At 50.0% G+C, this 19,419-nt stretch overlaps 2 protein-coding genes across 5 annotated transcripts; one reads left to right on the top strand and one right to left on the bottom strand.

Annotated features, from left to right (window-relative positions):
* Nucleotides 1-331: 331 nt before the first annotated feature.
* Nucleotides 332-11,168, bottom strand: LOC121166593 (RUN domain-containing protein 1-like). 3 transcript variants are annotated; one of them, XM_040995816.1, is made up of 6 exons: nt 10,671-11,168; nt 8,293-8,298; nt 6,722-6,880; nt 5,416-5,614; nt 3,923-4,042; nt 333-3,559 (listed from the first exon to the last, which is right to left on the bottom strand). In XM_040995816.1, the coding sequence occupies exons 1-6, from the start codon at nt 11,166-11,168 to the stop codon at nt 2,694-2,696; spliced, it is 1,848 nt and encodes a 615-aa protein (XP_040851750.1). In that variant the 3' UTR covers nt 333-2,693. The 3 variants fall into 3 exon arrangements, with proteins under 3 accessions (XP_040851747.1, XP_040851750.1, XP_040851748.1); XM_040995813.1 differs by lacking the exon at nt 8,293-8,298 and having other exon boundaries at nt 332-3,579; nt 3,919-4,042; XM_040995814.1 differs by lacking the exon at nt 8,293-8,298.
* A 162-nt stretch (nt 11,169-11,330) lies between these two features.
* LOC121166545 (putative protein PTGES3L) lies at nt 11,331-17,488 on the top strand. 2 transcript variants are annotated; one of them, XM_040995733.1, is made up of 7 exons: nt 11,331-11,673; nt 11,969-12,082; nt 12,183-12,249; nt 12,356-12,454; nt 14,799-14,888; nt 16,557-16,610; nt 17,073-17,488. In XM_040995733.1, exons 1-7 carry the CDS (start codon nt 11,666-11,668, stop codon nt 17,106-17,108), a joined length of 468 nt encoding a protein of 155 aa, XP_040851667.1. In that variant the 5' UTR covers nt 11,331-11,665; the 3' UTR covers nt 17,109-17,488. The 2 variants fall into 2 exon arrangements, with proteins under 2 accessions (XP_040851667.1, XP_040851668.1); XM_040995734.1 differs by lacking the exon at nt 12,356-12,454.
* The last annotated feature ends 1,931 nt before the right edge of the window (nt 17,489-19,419 follow it).

Here is a 19,419-nt window from a genome sequence, read left to right as displayed (position 1 = left end):
AAGTGGCGCCCATATGGGATCCCGGCACTTGCAGGTAGAGGATTAGACGGATATGTCATCATGCCAGCTCCAACTTTAAATGGGAATGAAATCCTAGATTCATATAATCAAGATTGTTCTCAAATTATCAACTACATACTACGCGTTTTGCCTTGTGGTCTTGAACTCTCCCTTTTCTCTCCTTTCCCATCTGATTGGGCTTTAGCTTCCTCTCCAGTTCCTCTTTGAGCTTTTGTGAGGGTAATTAGTTTGGGATGCTTATTTTGAAAAGCACCTCCAACTGGAGGTTTTTTTCTTGATTTGAAAGGTCACCTGCCAGGCAAATCTTTTGCGGAAGGCATTGCTAGTTAAAGCTGCTACTTTGCAATGCTAGCATTGTATAGCGGGGTGACATTTCAAGTCCTGGTTGCTCTGCTGCTGATCTAAGATAATGATAGTTGAAGTACCTGCCACTCATGTGGGAGACCTGGACGGGGTTCCTGGCTCCAGGCACCAGCCTTGGCTATTGCAGCCATTTGGGTTGTGCATGACTGGATGCAAGATGTCTCGTGTGGATCAGTCTTTGAAACAAATGTGGCGGCAGGACAGTCCCACCTTACAGCTCATGAGATGGAGAGCAATGCCTCCTGTGCGGCAGGTGTTGTGGTGCAGCACTGGATCAGGTCTTACCCTGGTTTCCCATCCACTTTCCTACTGATGTGCCTGGGAGGCAGCCTTGAATGGAGCTCTTGGCTCGTAGCTTCAACGCGGCCCACTGCTACTGTTGTGGAACTCTGAGGACTGAACTAGCAGATGGAAAATCTGTCACTCTACATTTCAACTAAATTAAAAAAAAAATGTTTCCTATGATGCAAGCATAAAGGTATAACAATTTTGGGAGGACTAGAAAAATACTGAGGTGCTGTCAAGACTATGCTATATGGCTATACCATTACTACACAGAGGTGTCCTCCACATGCTGGTTCACTCCCTAAATGGTGACAACAGCCAGGGCTGGGCTAGCTCAAATCCAGGACCATGGTCTTGGGGCATCTTTTGCTGCATTCCCAGGTGAGTTAGCAGCAAGCTGGATTCATAGTGGAACAGCTAGAACTCAAACTGGCACTGTGATACTGATTGCAACCCATTGGTGTTGCATGGGGTGGCTTAATTCGCTATGCCACACACTGGCCCCAAAGGGATTTAACAATGGCCAATTTCAAAAGCAACATGTGGCACAGGGATGAGACTTACGCTGAGGAAAGGGTAAAGATGACGCCACAGGGGCATTTTTGGTGAACTTGTTGACATTAAAAAATAAAAACCCAACACTTCCACCACCAGATCTGACTTGTTCCATGGGAAAAGAGGAAGCAGCTGGTTCTTGAAGACAAATGGATCTGGATCGGACTGGCCAAGAAGGCCAGCAGACATGTAGAGCAGTGCAGGGCTCCCCAAAGAAGCTACGCAAAATACCAGAATTTTATTAACAACCACAGGTACATAACATTTTACACCTGTTATGTCTCTCAGGGAAGGCAGATTAATTCTAATGAAGTATCAATAATGCAGCTTAAATAAATTAAACGTTCCTGAAGAGAATTTAAGTTAAAATGCGCCACTCAACAGGGCAGAAACAAAGTGCAGCTGGCAAGGGGACCCAGGTAAGCTTCGCTGAGTTGGCAATGTTCGTGGGAGGATGCCTGTCAGCCCTGGGGCAGGAACCTCCATTAGCTGAAGGGTTGAAACATGGAGGCTTCAAAAAGACCCAGTTTGTCAACAAAATACTCAGCCCAGCAATCTGCACAGGGGTCTGATCTGGTACCCACTCCCAAGTGTGAGATTGGACCCTCCAGCCTCTAGGACTGAGGGGCATCTGGCTGCTGCGGGCAGGTGTTCCTGCACGGCCTAGTGTACACGAGTCCTCCCAGAGGGCTGAGGGAGGAATCCCAAGGACACTTACTCACTGGGACCGCAGAGGAGTGTATGCGTGCCCCAGGCTTGGTGCCGATGTAGAGCTCTCACTGCTGGTACGAAGGCTGGCACCTGTGCTGTGAGGGAAGAACGACCCTGTCAGGAAGACTTCAGTTCCCATTTCTACCAGGGAAGAGGTTTCTATTAAAATCCCTTAGAAATGCCCTCAGATATTCTTATTCCTAATTTTAGAGGCAGCCAGGAACATCCACGTCTCCCCCCGAGCTTGGGGCCAGAAAGAAGGGGATGAGTGTGCACGAAGGGCATGAATTCAGGCCTCAGGACTCTTAAGCCTGCTTCAATGGAAAGAAGATGGCTCCCAACTTGACTAGCAGGAGCCTCAAGCTGAATGTCTTCCAATAAGAAACTCAGTTATGTTGTCACTCATCATCATAAAGATAATAGAGGAACCTACGTTGTTTTCTAAAAATCAGATGTGGCATGGCGAGCTGGGGCATCAGGTGTAGGCCACGACTCATTTCTTTAATGGCTTCAAAACATGTGAGTGCCACGGACACCCACATGCACACCATGGTCACACACTGGGGCGTGGGCTCCAGCACATCTCTGTCAGATGCTAAGTTGGTGGGAAAAGACTTTGCACTTACTCAGTGGGCCACCGCAGTGGGGTGCAGGGACGCATGTCTTTAACCCCTGCTCTGACTCCCTGCCCCTCCCTGGAAGACTGACTCGTCCACCCTTACTGAGCAAAGGGCAGGCCCAGAGCCAGGGCGTCCTCCCTAAAAGGCATCTTTGATGTTCTTGAGCTGGCGCACGGCCAGATCTACAGGGAGGCTGAACTTGAGGCTGCTGAGGCGGCTGAGGAGGTTGAGGGCGCTCTCGAAGCCCGTGTGGGCCATGTAGCTCCAGGGCTGGTAGTGGGGCTCGATGAGCGAGCCTGACTTGCAGATGAGATTCATCCAGGACACCAGGCGCTGCTCGTTCAGGGCCATGCACACCAGAGCCTTCAACTCCGAGTCTGCGCTGCGTTTGAAGGGGTCGTGCTCCGTCAGCACCACATGGATGGCCGTCAAGAGGCTCTGCTTGGGCGTCAAGACAGCGCTTCCCGAGACCGGCAGGGCGAAGGACTGCGAGAGTTTCCGGGCTGGGGACTCCACATAGGCGCGGCCGTTCTTAGCATGGTAGTACTTCACAAAGAGCTCCCAGGGGTGCATGGTCTCGGGCGCGGAGGAGAAGGATGGCAGCAAACACGCAATGGGGGCCATGACGAGGCTCATCCCAGGGGAGGAGGCGTACAGTCCGTGGGCCAGCAGGTCCCTCACGGCTACCGTCAGCTCCTTCCGCACGGCCGTGGTCAGCTCGTCTCTGCCTCCCAGAGAGAGGTCCTGGAGGTTGGCAGAGGTGATAACGTGGTCGTGGGGCTGATGTCTCAAGGCCAGCTGCTTCACTCTGTCCACGGACACTTCCAGCTTCTTCAGCAAGGGGGCGTAGTCTCGGTCAGCCTGGCCCCTCTGCCACAAGGGTTGAGGGATCTGGCTGGTGGCACAACCAAACTGGCTAACAGCGAAGATCTGTAGCACAGCCAGTGCTCGCCGCATCAAGTGCAGCCCGGTCTCCCGAACTCTCCTCATGTCTTCTGCCTTCACTGTTTGGGAAAGACAACGGCTTGTCAGGGAGAGGCTGGGATCGCATTTGCTCACCTTCCCAGTCTGGGCTCAGCCATATGAAGACTGCAACTACCCACAGTGTGGCTGCACTGACAGTTTTGGTTCATCACTACATTGAGATACACTCCACATACCAAATGGTTTGCATATGTAAGGCCTACAATTTCATTGATTTTTAGCGTACTCAGAGCTGTGCAACCATTATGGCAATCAACTTTAAACTGTTTTTCTTATTTCCCAAAGAATTCCCATTCAGCACTTCCCATTCCTCCTTCCCCTGAAGCCCTAAGCAGTTGCGAAGCTGCTTCTCGCCCTGACATGGCCTTAGAAGCTGTACTTACTCTTGCTGTTTCCAAGAGGTGGTCTGCTGCTGCCTGCTCTAGTGGAGCCACTCCCTGGCTTCCCGCTGGTCTTGCACTCACACTGTCCACCGCCTGTTTGCAAGGGGCTTCCCACTTCATCTGTATTCAGAAATTACAAAGAACACTGGCTTAGCCCCATAATGGCAACTTTTTAAAAAAAGATTTTATTTCTATTGGAAAGTCAGATACACAGACAGGAGGACAGAGAGGAAAATCTCCCGTCCAATGATTCACTCCCCAAGTGACCACAAGGCTTTGGGCCATCCTCGACTGCTTTCCCAGACCACAAGCAGGGAGCTGGATGGGAAGCGGGGCTGTCTGGGTTTGAACAGGTACCCATATGGAATGCTGGTGTGTGCAAGGTGAGGACTTTAGTTGCTAGGCTACGTGTTTTGCCCAATGGCAACTTTTTTTTTTTTAAGATTTACCTATTTTTCATTGCAAATCAGATATACAGAAAGGAAGATCCTCCATTCAATAATTCACTCCCCAAGTGACCGCAACAGCTGGAGCTGTGCCAATCCAAAGCCAGGAGCCAGGAACCTCCTCCAGGTCTTCCAAGTGGGTGCAGGATCCCAAGGCTTTGGGCCGTCCTCAACTGCCTTACCAGGCCACAAGCTGAGAGCTAGATGGGAAGCGGGGCTACCAGGACATAAACTGGCATCCATATGGGATCCCAGCATGCCAAGGAGAGGACTTTAGTTGCTAGGCCATCGCGCCGGGCCTGCACGATAACAACTTTTTATAGGATATACACTTATGCATATATGTGATTTATTTGCAAGTCAGAGGGAGAGAGACAGAGAGAGGGAGAGACAGAGAGAGGGAGAGACAGAGAGCAAGCTTCCATTCCCTGGCTCACTCCCCAGATGGCCGCAATGGCTGAAGTTGCACTGAGTGGAAGCCATGACCCTGGAACTCCACTCAGATCTCCCGTGGGGTGTACCTGGACCATGCTGTCCTGCTTTTCTAGGCTGTTAGCAGGGAAGTAGATCAGAAGTGGAACAGCCAGGGCCTGGTGCTTAAAAAACAAACAAACAAAAAAAACAAAACCTGCCACTCTGATAGGGAATGCCAGTGTGACATACGGAGGCCTAATGTGCTGTACTACAACAGCAGGCCTAGCAAACAAGACTCAATGGTGCCTGCATTTTACAAATTCTTATCTTACTTAATTACGTAAAATGGGGACTGGCATATAGCAGTTGGCTTGATAAATATTTGCTAAGTCAATGACGCATGAATCATTTTAAAGATAAAGAGAGGGTAGTAACCCCATCAAGGACATGAAGCCAGTTAAGTGTCAGAGCTGGGACTTTACCTCTCTGGTTCTAAAACCCAAGCTCCTTGCACTCTGCCGTGTGAATCAGACCTCTCAAGAGGGCATCAAAACTGCCACCGTTAGGTACCCGTACTCAGAATCACCAGCGTCCCCTGCACGCCGCCCACCCGTGTCCAGCTCCCGCTCTGACCTTGGATGAAGCTGATGAACATCTCCAGGTCTCGGATCTGTGTCTTCAGCTGCTCCACCAGCTGCTCCTTCACGCGGGCCGGGTTGACGATCTGAGCCACCGCCGCATCCACACGCTGTCGGAGCTCTTCAGTGGACAGTGAGCTGAGGTCCTCGCTCAGGTTCATGTCGAGTTTCTTTATCAGCTCATCGATGATCACCTGTCAGGATCAGCTGCAGTGAGCACAGGTTTCGCAGTGTTCAGGGAGAGGGGCGGGCGGGAGATGCTTCTTCATCTTGTGTCCTGACCTCCCCGAGCTGGCGAGGAAAGCAGGCCACTGCTGAGCGAGGGGAGCGTTCAGTGATGGAGAGAGCGCCTCTTGTGAGCTGTAGGACCAGGAGCCCTTTGAGTCAGGACAACAGTGTGACTAATTCAAAGAGGCTGATGACACAGGCAGCTCTGTCTACCTTCTCCAAGGGGCTCCAAGAGAGCAGAGGGATATTTCAGAAAGTTTGTGAAAATCAAATGAAAAGTTAAATGAGAGTTTTCCCTGAACTCCTTGAAGACCCCATGTTATGTACTGAGTTTTCTTCATTTCTATACCTTTTTTTCTTTTTTCCTTTCTAAATGTGATTTAATTGAAAGGCAAAACGGCAGAGACATAGGAAGGTCCTCCACCACGGGTTCATGCTTCAAATGGCTGGGACAGCTGGGGTGGGGCCAGGCACTCAATCCTTACCTCCCCCACGGGGCACAGACTCACGTATCTGGGCCATGCGTGGTTGTTTTCCCAGGAAGCTGGATAGGAAGTGGAGCATCCAGAACTCAAGGCACCACAACATGGGATTCCATGGTGGCTTACCCTATGGTGCCACAACACCAGCTGCTTCTTATCCTTCACTGCCTGACTCTAGCCAACTGCAGAAAAGGCACAGGACAGCCTGGCTACCCTGGGAACAATCTGAAACAGCCCAGTCAGAAGCACGGCCACATTCCAGGGATGGACACACGCTTAGAGCAGGCCTGGCTGCATCTCCACTGGCCAAGTTATGCTGTCCACCTAAGTCTTACTTCAATAAATTGAACAAATGTTGGTTATTATTAATGTTGTTGTATTATTGCTTCTATTAATAATATCCAGCAAAAAAGAGTTCAATCATTGTTTAATAAAACCCTGGAAGTTGTGTTTTCCATGTGCAAATAAAGACCTAATGGGAAAATTTCCTTTCGGGCTGGCACAGGGATTTTTAGTAAGGCCAAGAGAGAAGGGAGAGCAGCAGGACCAGGCTGGGGCCGGGCGGTGGCACAGCCTCTGAGGTCAGCTCACCCGCTGTCTTTCCAGGACCATGGACTGTGGCAGGGAGTCGTAACTGCCCTCCTGGTAGGCAAAGGTTTCCAGGTCATCCAGCTGGGTCTTGAGCTGCAATATTAGCTCCCTCTGCTTCTCCCGCTGCGTTTCCAGGCGCTCCTGCTTTTCCTGCTCACTCTAGGAAGAGAAAATGCTAGAGTCCATTTCAGAGGATAAAGTAAACCCCAGTGCCCATGGCGGGAATTCTCTCAAACCAGTTATGACCAGTAAAACCAAATACTTCCAATAAGTCAAAGGAAACACACAATTTCTAAGACAGGTTCAAAAGTAAGCATTGAGGCTTCTTCCAGGGCAATTAAATGTGTTGTCTTTAACAAAAAGGATATAGGGCCTGCCACGATAGGGTAGTGGTAAAGGCCTCGCCTTGCACACGCCCAGATCCCATATGGGCACTGGTTCTAATCTAACTTCCTGCTTGTGGCTTGGGAAAGCAGTCGAGGATGGCCCAAAGCCTTGGGACCCTGCACCCGCATGGGAGACCTGGAGGAGGTTCCTGGCTCCTAGCTTCGGATCGGCACAGCACCAGCTGTTGCGGTCACTTGGGGAGTGAATCATCGGATGGAAGATCTTTCTGTCTCTCCTCCTCTCTGTATATCTGATTTTCCAATAAAAATAAATAAATCTCAAAAAAGAAAAGGATATAAAAACAATCGAGACTTGTGTTAAAACTACTCATTTTGTTGTTGTTGTAGAGGTCAGCTAAAGGTAGCGGCAGCTTGGCCAACACTGTCTGCTAGGAATTAAACAAGCCTCTCTGCATAGAAGCCAGTTACCACAGCGAAACTTCTGAATATTTTGTGCAGCCCAAATTGGCCAAATAATCGGATAAGAGTGTAGAGAAAGGCTTTTTATCTCATTGTTTTCTTTTTTTTTAAGATTTATTTTATTTTTATTGGAAAGTCGGATATACAGAGAGGAGGAGAGACAGAGAGGAAGATCTTCCGTCCGATGATTCACTCCCCAAGTGAGCGCAATGGTTGATGCTATGCCGATCCGAAGCCAGGAGCCTCTTCCGGGTCTCCCACGCGGGTGCAGGGTCCCAAAGCTTTGGGCCGTCCTCGACTGCTTTCCTGGGCCACAAGCAGGGAGCTGGATGGGAAGCAGGGCCGCTGGGATTAGAACCGGCATCCATATGGGATCCCGGGCGTGCAAGGCGAGGACCTTAACCACTGCACCACCGTGCCGGGCCCAGTTCTCATAGTTTTCTTAAGGTTCAAAGATCCTCCAATAACATAAGCTTTTCCAAAATGAGAATCAAATGCAGCAACCTGGGGTGGTGATAAAAACAAAACAAATAAACCCCAAGCCAAACAGTGCATGAGGCAAGGGGACAGTGATTCTGGAAGTTTCCCAGACTCTCTCTCTCCTTGGCCACAGGGCGCTTAGGCCTGGAGATTGTTTGGGCCTTCCAGGCTGTGAAGGCTGGTGTTCCCTGAGTGTCAACAGCAGCAAATCCTGGGCAGATGGAAAGCTGCATTTTAAACTAGAAGGCTGCGTGGTATTACAGTTCATCTTAAAACGGTACTTACCAACCCCTCCAGAAGTAAGGTGGGAGAGAAAAACAAATAAAAAACAACAAATTAACTTTTTGGCCAAGCAGTTATGAAAAAGCAATCCTCATATCAGCTTTGCTCAATGTAAAAGCAAGGCTTTCCTCCTAGGCATGTTCATGCTCCCTGCCCGGCCTTCCCCCTCCGGGACCCTCCCCAACCCTCCCCAGCCAATTTTCCCGGCAGAATAGATCGCTTGCTCCTCTTTACGCTGTTTGTGTAGGATTGGGTCTGGCTTTTGACTTTGATCCCTAAGTGCCTGATAGAGAGGCAGCTCTCAGGACACTTGTTTTACATGTTAATGACCTGAATGAGGTACAGAACAACCAATCCAAAAGAGGGACTCTAGGGCCTGAGGTCCCTGAACTAGGGGCCAGCACAAAGGCTCAACTGGCTAATCCTCTGCCTGCAAGTACTGGCATCCACAGGCTGCTGGCTCCTATCTTGGCTGCTCTACTTCCCATCCAGCTCCCTGCAGTAGAGGACAGCCCAAAGCCTTGGGATCCTGCACCCATGTGAGAGACCAGGAAGAAGCTCCTGGCTCCTGGCTTCAGATCAGCTCAGCTCTGGCCATTGTGGCTACTTGGAGAGTGAAACAGCAGATGAAAGATCTTTCTGTGTCTCCTCTATGTGTAAATCTGACTTTCCAATAGAAAATAAAGCTAAAAAAAAAGTTATAGAAAGCAGTGGGAGAAATAGTCTTTTCTACATTGTTAGCCTAAGGGTTAAACATTTTTAAAACTATTTATTTATTTATTTAATTTGGAATGGCAGAGTGACAGAGAGAGGGGGAGAAACCGAGAGAGACATCTTTCATTGAACAGGTTCACTACCCAGATGCTCACAGCAGCTGGGGCTGTGACGTGCGGACGGCAGGAGTGTGGAATGCCACGCAGGCCTCCCATGTGAGCGGCAGGGACACTGCACTGGTGCTGTCTTTCCTCCTAGTCTGCATTACCAGGAAGCTGGGCTGGAAACAGCAGCAGGCACCTAACCAGTGCCCCCTGGGTGGGATGTGGGGTCCCACCCAATGGATGGCTTAACTCTGCAACAACTTACCCTCTCCCCCAGCACATCCGCTCTCCCCTCCCTTTTTTTTTTTAAAACTGTATCCCAACTTTCTTCCCAAGGAAGAAAGAAACCAGCTTTAACCCTGCTCTGTGTTCATGGTTGTGTCTGCTGAACTCCATCGCTTGCCGCAGACAGTGTAAGAGTTTAGGAGCTCAGAATAACAAACTCTGGTGCAAGGCAGGAAATAAAGAGAATTATCTCCGGTATTGAGCGAGATAAAAGAAAATACACGTTTAACAGTTCTGGAACTTATAAGTAAACCGTTCAGTTCAGAGACGTCTCCTGCTTTGGTACCACCTGTGTACACATCAACATAGACACACAAGCACTGCTTTTATTTTCCAGGGAAAACACCTTTTTTCTGTCAAGGGACATTTAGAAAAGTATAACATTCATGGACTGCACAAAATTTTCATCTTAAAAAAAAAAATTAGCCTTCTACAGATGTATTTATTGGATTTTGACACCTGGCTCCCGCAGCAGTAGCCTTGCCAGGCCCTTAGGTGAGCCCTATGTGGTACACTCTTTATCAAAGTGCAAATGAACAAGGCCAAGGGTGCACACGCACAGAGAAGCGCTGCTGTGGTCGGCTACGGGGATCTTTTTCTTTCCGTCCTCAAGCCCGGCAATGCCTGCTGTTCTGCAGGAGCCGTAGGCGCACAGAGAAGGGTGGATGGGTAAGTAAGCCAGTCGGGATCTGCTGTGCTCAATCTTGGCTACACACCCCACTTCGGTGGGAAGAAAGCCACATGTGGGAGAGAGGCGGCCCGTCTGACCACCTCCCAAGAGCTGCTAATCACGTTTGGGCACTTGCGGAGAGCGCGCCCAAGCCTAGAAGAAAACTTTCCCGTGGTGTGGGGGTGCACCTGGCTTCACCCCTTCTCAGTGTGGGGGATCTGGAGGCCTCCACTTAGAATACAGCAGCACCCAGTTATTCGCCAGGATGGGCGAGGGGTACAAGACGATCAACACTAGGAAAATCGTGCCATCGGGAACTGGGGTTCTCTAACAGCCCCTCCAGCCGCCTCGAAACTCTCCCCTCCAGGAGCGCACCTGTGATCCTCCCAGTCCTCGGGGCGGGGGTACCCCATCAGTGTTCAGGGCGAAGGACCTCAGGTGGCGAGGACAAAGGGGTGCGGCGGACAGGCAGCGATCCCTCAGTCTCACTTGGCTTTCAGCCCTACGCCCCTCACCACACGCTCAGGTCCCCCCCGGGCCTCCCCGTCCCTCACCTTCTCACTATTTCTACCTCCGTGCGCGTCAGCATCCCAACCCCAGCCGCTCACCGGGTCCTCGCCCCGCAGTCGTGGCCGGCCCCCCGGCGGCCCGTCTCCCTCGTCGAGGACAGGGTCTCCCAGCCCCTCGTAACCCAGGACGTGGGGGCAGCCGCGGAAGGCGAAGTCTTCGAGCTCGCGCAGAAGGCGCTGCTGCTCCGCCGGGGCTCCGCGCACCACCTGGCGCAAGCGGAACTGCACCTGCGCGAAGTGCGAGGACAGCGCCAGCAGGGCCGAGTCCAGCCGCCGCCGCTCCGCCCGCAGCCGCCTCAGCGTCCGGCCCGGCGAGTCCGGAGGGGACCCCGGGGCTCCGCCAGGATCCTCGGCCGCCGCCTCTTCCGAGAAGGCAGCCGCTCCAGGCCCAGTCTCTGCCACCGCCCCCACGGGGGCCCAGCGCACCGCCTCGCACGGCGGCAGCGACTCCTCTTCCTCCTCCTCTTGGTCCTTTGCCTTTGGCTCGATGACCGCCACCACAGGTGCCGGTTCTGCAGCCGCTTCGGCCGCCGCCATCTTCCCGGAAACTCCGCGGCACGTCAGCCGCGCCCCCTCGCTGCCATGGCAACGGCGCGCGGGCCGGGAGCAGCGGTGGGCGGGGCTCGGCGTCCGGCCGCCCCTGAGGGCGGGTCGCGGCCGAGATTTGATTAGGACTCTCACTGTTTTTTTTTTTAATTGAGCGCCTCTGAAACCCTGAGTGCTAATCTCTGGATCAAGGGAGGCTGGCACAAGGCATTCTCCGTATGAAAAATCTATGCTAGTCGTTGCCTTGGTGCTTTGTTCTGTGCAGTCCTGGAGACCCCGGGGTGGGGCAGGGGTGCAAGGATTATGAACTTCACCTGAGCCTCCTCGGAGTGCAGATGCCCTATCTGTGGAGCCACGTGCCCCTTTCTCAAGCTTCTCCCCCACCCCCCGACCATATAAGGAGATGCAGCTGCTAGGGGCCTCCCTGGGATCTAAAGATAGCAGTCCCTGCCTGGGGCTCCAAAGGCCACCCGGGCTCTGGAGCCGCCATGGCACGGTGAGTACGGCCACATGGCCCTTTTCCCGCTGGGGGTTGCCTGCATACTCCAGCTTCCCTGAGGCCCCGGATCTGCTTGCAGACCAGAATGTTCAACTAGCCTCTAACCTCGCGTTTTGCCACCAGGTTCACCCTCACCAGGTCCAAATCCTCTTACTTCCTTCCACACTTTTCTGCCTCAGCTGCAGCGTGGCCAAACCTAGACATCAAGTGTCCCTGTGCTGTCCCCAACCCACTCCCCTTCCCCTCAGTCTTCCCTTTCCCACCTGTATGAAGCCCCGCCTGACTCCTTCAGGCAGCATGCCCGGACCCTGTGGTACGACAGGCCCAAGTATGTGTTCATGGAGTTCTGTGTGGAGGACAGCACTGATGTGCAGGTGGTGATCGAGGACCACCGCCTGGTGTTCAGGTAAGGGCCTTCCCTGCGGAGGGTCCAGCCTCCCCCAAGCCTCTGCTTGTCCTGCGCCCGTGTTCTGTCTCCCGTCTCCTCAGCTCCCTTGTCTCCTCAGCTGTAAGAATGCCGACGGGGTGGAGCTGCACAACGAGATTGAGTTCTATGCCAAGGTGAACTGCAAGGTAAGGATGCAAACACCCTGCAGGCTGCGCGACGGGAGGCTTCCCAGGAGGACTGGAGATCCATTCTCCAGCTCCAAGTGCTGGGAATGAGGCCGTCTGCCCGCAGGACTCCCAAGACAAGCGCTCTAGCCGCTCCATTACCTGCTTTGTGAGGAAGTGGAAGGAGAAGGTGGCCTGGCCCCGGCTCACCAAGGAGGACATCAAGGTGGGTGCTGTGTTCTCAGGTACCCAGTTAGGTCTGGCACTGCCCTTGCCTTTTCTCCAGCCAACAGTTACTTCCCAGGTTTGGCCCATCCGATCTTTTAGATATGTATTTTAAAGATGAATTTGGGGCCCGGCACAGTGTCTCATTAGCTAATCCTCTGCCTGCATGCACCGGGATCCCATATGGCCGCCAGTTCATGCCCTAGCTGCTCCACTTCCCGTCCAGCCTGGGAAAGTAATAGAAGATGGCTCAAAGCCTTACTTCCCAGGGCTTTGGATCAGCTCAACTCCATCCATTGAGGAGTAAACCAATGGATGGAAGGTCTTTCTGTTTCTCGTCTCTGTAAAACTGATAATGAGATTTTTTTTAATCTTTTTTTTTTTTTACTTTAATAGGAACCCATGTATTTATTTGCATTTGGATCAGAAGCACAGAGTTGCTGGGACTTGAATTAGCACTCACACGTGGGATGCAGGCATCCTAGGCAGTGGCTTAATCTGCTAGGACATCCTAAATAGTGTCATTACTCAATTCTTAGTTAAAACCTCACCTACTGGGGTTTTGTTGAAAGGTTTGTTCCCATCGTTGGTCCTACCCATTTCATCCTCTGCATTGTCCCCAACAGGGATTTGTCTAAAACAGATTTGACTTTGACACTTTCCCACTGAAGACCTTCTGTGAGGGTTGGCATTGTGGCACAGTGGATCAAGCTGCTGCTTAGGGTGTCCCTGTACCATATTGGAGTGTTGGTTTGAGTTCCAGGGAATCTGCTTCGAATCCAGCTTCTTCCTAATGCACTTAGGAAGGCAGCAGATGATGACCCAAATCCTTGGGTCCTTGCCACCTGTGTGGGAGATGGAGTTTTCAGACTCCTTTCTTTGACTTTATGTATATCTGACTTTCCAATAGAAATAAAATAAATCTTAACAACAACAACAAGAAAGATTTATTTATTTGTATTTGAAAGGCAGATGCACAGAGAGAAGGAGATACAGAGAGGAAGATCTTCTATCTGATGGTTCACTCCCCAAGTGACCGCAATGGCCAGAGCTGAGCTGATCCAAAGCTAGGAGCCAGGAGCTTCTTCCAGGTCTCCCACACGGGTGCAGGGTCCCAAGGCTTTGGGCCGTCTTGACTGTTTTCCCAGGCCACAGGCAGGGAGCTAGATGGGAAGTGGGATTGCTAGAATTAGAACCAGTGCCCATTTGGGATCCCCGCATGTGTAAGGCAAGGATTTTAGTCACAATTTTTAAGTTTCTTTAAGAAAAAAAGGCCCTTAGGGGTTTCTCCCTAAAGGTTGAAAAATGGCCATCTGCTGACTGAATTTAAACTTGTTTTAACAATCTTCCCAGTGTTGAGAGTCATTTTGATTGCTTGCTGACATGTATAATTTTTGACTAGTCACTGACATTTCGCCTAGGAATCTGGAATTTTGAGTTCAGGATTTTTTGGGAGCATCTGGCCATACGGTCTAAGTTTCCTGAATGCCTAAGTGGGGGCATGTCTTCCACCCCTCTTTCATCCTTTTTGTTACTTCCCTGACTCTCGTAGGCATGTGAGCTTTTGGCTCCTCATCCCTTAGGTCAAGCCCAAGCACTAGTGCCTGACACACAAGCTCGCTCCATGTCGTTTGCCTCAAACTTCACATTGCAGCCACAGCAAACCGATAAACCGATGCCAGCTTCTTGCACAGTCCAGCCCAACTTGGCTGAAACTGAAGCTTCCTTCTAGAAGGCCACCATCCCTGAATCCTCATGTATCCTCATGCTGTAGGAAAGCTGAGATTCCCCCAACTCCTCATGGAGTTCCCGTGATAGCCTCTCGTTGACCTCGGTACCCCACTTTGCACACTATAGTATATGGTTTATCTGCACCTCCCTCCCCCGCTTGCTTCCTGGTGGCTAGGAAAGTGCGTTAAACAGTTTTATATTCTAATTGCCAAAATCAGAGTCTGGTCTGTTAGTGTATGTTAAATGAGTGGGTAAAAAGCTTCTTATCTGTAAAAATGTGGAAACTTCAGAACATGGGCCCAAGAGGGCTTGTCTCTCTGCTTCCAAGGAGGGTGCATGTTTGTCTTGCTTACTTGACACCCATAGAGCTTTAGACATGGTGTGATGTCAGCTCGTGGAGGACAGAACGTCCATGCTTTTCCAGAGCCTGTCATGCCTGGCCCTGTGCATGGCACTTAGTGAATTCCTGGGTGAGTTTGGTGGATCATAATGAAAGGGGTTGATGAAAAGGGTACGTCCTCCTTGGCCCTAGGTTCCCCCAGAGCCCACCACTGTGCGCTTGCCCACACTCTTGCTCCTGGCCTCGGGCCCTCTCTCTCTGTTTCTTCCTGCAGCCTGTGTGGCTTTCCGTGGACTTTGATAACTGGAGAGACTGGGAAGGGGACGAGGAGGTGGAGCTGGCTCAGGTGGAGCACTACGCAGAGGTGAGGGAGGGAGGGAGCTCACGCTGTTTGCTGCTCAGGTGGGTCCTTGTGTTTGTGCGCACTGGCTTCTCCAGCGAGTTCTCAGCAGGGCCAGGCTGAGGAGCCCATGGCGCCCAGACAGGCCACTCGTCTCTGCTGCGACCCTCTCCCTATCTTGCGTAGTATGTGCCTCACAGGGAGGAGAGGAAGGACTGCGAGTGAAATCCACGTGTCTAGATTGACCTGCTCTTCATGGACTAGAGCCTGTGTTCTGAAAAAGTGTGACAAAAGCTTTCCCACTTTTGTGTCGTTCTTGTCCTTTCTTCTTCTTCTTCTTTTTTTTTTTAAAGGATTTCCTAATTTTTATTTGAAAGGCAGATTTGAGGGAGAGAGAGAGAGAGGTCTTCTATCTGCTGATTTACTCCCCAAGTGATCACAACAACCAGAGCTGAGCCGATCCAAAGCCATGGGCCAGGAACTTCTTCTGTGTCTTCTGCACTGGTCCAGTGTCCCAAGTTCTTAGGCCATCCAGGTCCCTGCCTCCTAGGTCACCATCAGGGAGCAGGATCAGCGCTGGTGCCACAGGGTATAGGAATAGCCTACTACACCACTGATCCACCCCCAATTCTTGTTCTTTCTTTATATTTCTCTGTTTGCCTGAGTCAGGCAACATGGTGAGAAGTTAAGAGCAGGCAATATAAAAATCCACATTCCAGTGGCATCTGGTATGGCAGTGGAGGCGCAGCATCCTCTGTTGGAGTGCCTGGGTGTGAATCCTGGGTCTGCTGCCAGATTCCAGCTTTCTGCTAGTGTGCACCTTGAGGCAGGGTGATGGCTCCCAAGACTGGGTCCCTGACACAGGGGCAACCTGGAGTGGGTTCCTGAGTCCCAGCTTTGGCCTGCTCTACCTCACTCCCTTGTGGGTATTTAGGGAGTGAACCAGCAGATAAGAGTCCTCTCTCTCAATCTCTCTTTGTTTCTTTGCCTTTCAAATAAAAACAAGAATGGGCATTGCGTAGTGGGCTAAGCCAACTGTTGAGCCACCCCCATCCCATGTCAGAGTATCTGGGTTAGATAACTGTGTTTCTTATCCAGTTTTCTGAAAATGTGTGCCCTGGGACAGAGTCCTCAAATGACCCAGATACTCAGAAGTTCAAGTGCTTGAGTCAGTGCCACCTAAAATGGAGGACTAAGATGGAGTCCGTGGTTGCTGGCTTCAGCCTGGGTTGTTGCAAGCTGCTGTGCACATTTGGGGAGTGAATCAGTAGGCGAAACTTCTTTCTCTTCCTTTAATGCTCTGCTTTCCAAATCAAATAAAATGAATGAACTTTAAATAAATGCAAATTAAAAACTAAAAAAAACCCCCCAAATCCATATAATTAATTCCCAATGAATTGCACCATGCCATGTGTTATTTGATTTTAGAATTTCAGCTAGTGTTAAATCAACTTGCTAAAATACCAGTAGACCCCAGTCTGTATAAGGGACGAGGGTGCCCTGTGTGGGTGTGTTATAAGGGACGAGGGTGTCCTTGTGGGTGTGTATTTCTATTTCCTTTGGAGGAGTGGGGGTTTATTTGCTCCCCTGCACTTGCTTCGGGTGGCTTGCACAGACAGCTGGGAGCTTTGTCAGTGTGCAGCGGGCCTTCCCTCCGGCCCTTATCCCCTGTGACTGTTCTCTTCCTTCCAGCTCCTGAATAAGGTCAGCACCAAGAGGGCGCCCCCTGCCATGGATGACCTGGATGTAAGTTTTCTGCTTGAATCTTGACTCTTTTTAACTCTTAAAAATAACACACTAGAAGGCACCTATCCCGGTCCTTAGGGCACAGTAGTTCTCAGTGTGTGTCAACTACATGTGAATTTGACACAGGAGGTTCTAAAACTCCTGTGGGACCCCTGACTCCTTCTGTCACCCCTGCTGCCTGTCTGCTCTGGAGGAGGCTGACCCAGCTGAGTGTCTCCAGGCTGGTGACAACAGTAGCGTTGATCAAAACTAACAAAATGAAACGGGATGGAGTACATATGCTTTCTGAGAACTACTTACCCATGATCTGAAATGAAAACACTAGCCCATTAGTGTCCTGCGAAGTTGTGCGATTTAGAAGATCATGAAAGGAAACTTGGAGAGCAGGTAGGCGTGAGCCGCGTCTTGGAGCACGAGCCTTTCCTCCCCACAGATGCTCATTTGGACTTTCTGTTCCCCCAGGATGATTCCGACAGCGCCGATGCACCGAGTGCTTAGCTGCCTGACTGGAGCCAGAAGGAGACCTGGCTGTTCCCCAGCTGCTCTGAAAGCCAACGTCGTGAACTCTTGGCCCCAAGGCTGCCTGGGATCTCAGAGCTTTCCTAGCAGCTTGCGACTAAGGGGTTCCTGCCCCAGTTTTTCTGTTTTCCATGACACTTGACTTGAGCACCACGTAGGATGGAAGAATGAGGAAGGGTGGGCTGGTGAGATATCTGGCTTTCTCCTGATCCACTTTTAATCTCTGGGGTGATGCCACCCCATCATCTGGCTATTTGATGTGTGACAGAGCGAAAGCCAAAGAACAAAAGGAGATGAGAAGGCTGTAGAATGTGTGTGTAAGTGACAGAGGAACTAATGGATGATAATAAACTCCTGGGAACTGTCCTGTGTCTCTGTTTTACATTTCTATTTCCCAGGAGCGAGACTCTTGCCCTTTGAAAGCTTCTGCTCTCGCGGGGTTTGTGGAGGAATGATGGTGGAGGCAGACTTGGAGCCGGACCAAAGGACTTCCTCTTGCTCACATCTGTGCTTGGATTTCTCAGAGCCTATGCCGTCATCCCTAAAACCTGTCACCTCTGCTTCCTGCATGGCACATAAATCTCTAGGTTTTTTTTTTTTTTAATATCTATGTGTATCTATTCTTCCTATAATAGCTACTTTGTCTACATTTCTTGAGCACCTAATAAATACACAAGACTGTGACTTAAACAAAATGCAGGCTTTGCTCTGGAACTCACAGCAAGTTGAAAAAGTGAAGTTTTGGGGCCTAGCACCGTAGCCTAGTGGTTAAAGTACTTGCCTTGATGTACTGGGATCCCATATAGGTGCAGGTTTGTATCTCAGCTGCTCCACTTCCCACCCAGCTCTCTGCTCCCTGCTTGTGGCCTGGGAAAGCAGTAAAGAACGGCTCACAGCCTTGGGATTCTGCACCCGTGTGGGGGACCCAGAAGAAGCTCCTGGTTCCTGACTTTGGATCAGTTCAGCTCTGGCTGTTGCGGCTACCTGGGTAGGGAACCAGCAGCTGTGTCTGTTTCTCCTTTCCAAAAATTTGCATTTCCAGTTTAAAAAAACCTTAAAAAAAAAAAAAGAAAAAGTGAATTTTGAAACATGTGAGCAGTATATAGACATAGTTTAAAAATGTGGGGCCTGGCAGTGTGGCCTAGTGGCTAAGGGCCTCGCCTTGAATGTACCAGGATCCCATATGGTTGCTGGTTCTAATCCCAGCAGCTCCACTTCCTCTCTATCTCTCCTCCTCTCTGTATATCTGACTTTGTAATAAAAATAAATAAACAAATAAATAAATAAATAAATCTTATTTTAAAAAAATTGAAAAAAAAAACCCGGGCCCGGCGGCATGGCCTAGTGGCTAAAGTCCTCGCCTTGAACTCACCGGGATCCCATATGGGTGCCGGTCAGCCCAAAGTCTTGGGACCCTGCACCCGTGTGGAACACCTGGAAGAGGCTCCTGGCTTTGGATCGGCATAGCATCGGCCGTTGTGCTCACTTGGGGAGTGAATCATCGGACGGAAGATCTTCCTCTCTGTCTCTCCTCTCTGTATATCCGCCTTTGCAATAAAAACAAAAAATAAATCTTTAAAAAAAAAAAGAAAAATGTGATAGAAATATAAATTTTTTCTTTAAAGATTTCTTTGAAAGGCAGAGTTCCAGAGACAGGAGATACAAAGTTACAGAAAAGTATAAAATTTAAAGCAAAATTGTTAACAGTTTTATCTGATACATATGTAGTATATTATTACAATACCCTGTCTATGATATACACAAATTCCATAGTATCTATGACTTACATCGTTATAAGATGTGCATAAAACACAGGGAAATTAATATGTAGTATTAATTACATACTAGATAATAATAATTTACATACTAGATAATACAAGATTAATATATACAAGCAAATGTAATGTGCATGTAGTTGGAATTCTACATTCTGTGCTTTACTTCACTTGATATGGCCATGAGTTTCATAATGAACAGTCAACAATGGATTTCATTGAACACAGTGATCTTGTAAAGTTATACTGCCTGGTGGCGTCACAACTGCCTTACTTTGTGTAAGTTTGCTCTGTGATGTTTGCGTGATGAACTCCCATGCCAACGCGCCTTTGCTAAGTGATACGTACATACTGGAGATCTTTCCAACTCAACACACATCATGGATTTAGTTTTTAATACACTGTTTGACATTTTATTATTAAACTGATTTTTTTTTTTTTTAAGGCAGAGTAACATAGAGAGAGAGAGAGCTCATATCTGCTGATTCACTCCCCAAATGGTTGTAACCAGTCGG

The sequence above is a fragment of the Ochotona curzoniae genome, unplaced genomic scaffold (genome assembly GCF_017591425.1).
Source record: "Ochotona curzoniae isolate NIBS_2020 unplaced genomic scaffold, NIBS_Ocur_1.0 patch175, whole genome shotgun sequence".
In the NCBI taxonomy this organism is placed as follows: domain Eukaryota; kingdom Metazoa; phylum Chordata; class Mammalia; order Lagomorpha; family Ochotonidae; genus Ochotona; species Ochotona curzoniae.
Note: the sequence above shows the minus strand (reverse complement) of the source record. Positions and strands in the feature narration are given on the sequence as shown.

Excerpts from the sequence above, each read along its gene's own strand:
- LOC121166593 (XM_040995813.1), bottom strand. The coding sequence starts at position 11,168 with ATGGCGGCGGCCGAAGCGGCTGCAGAACCGGCACCTGTGGTGGCGGTC. Across the intron at positions 5,615-6,721 it reads TGGTCCTGGAAAGACAGCGG|GTGATCATCGATGAGCTGAT; the intron begins GTGAGCTGACCT and ends TGATCCTGACAG. Across the intron at positions 3,580-3,918 it reads CTTGGAAACAGCAAGAGTAA|CCGTTGTCTTTCCCAAACAG; the intron begins GTACAGCTTCTA and ends CTCCCTGACAAG.
- LOC121166545 (XM_040995733.1), top strand. Across the intron at positions 12,083-12,182 it reads GACCACCGCCTGGTGTTCAG|CTGTAAGAATGCCGACGGGG; the intron begins GTAAGGGCCTTC and ends TTGTCTCCTCAG. Across the intron at positions 12,455-14,798 it reads TCACCAAGGAGGACATCAAG|CCTGTGTGGCTTTCCGTGGA; the intron begins GTGGGTGCTGTG and ends TTCTTCCTGCAG.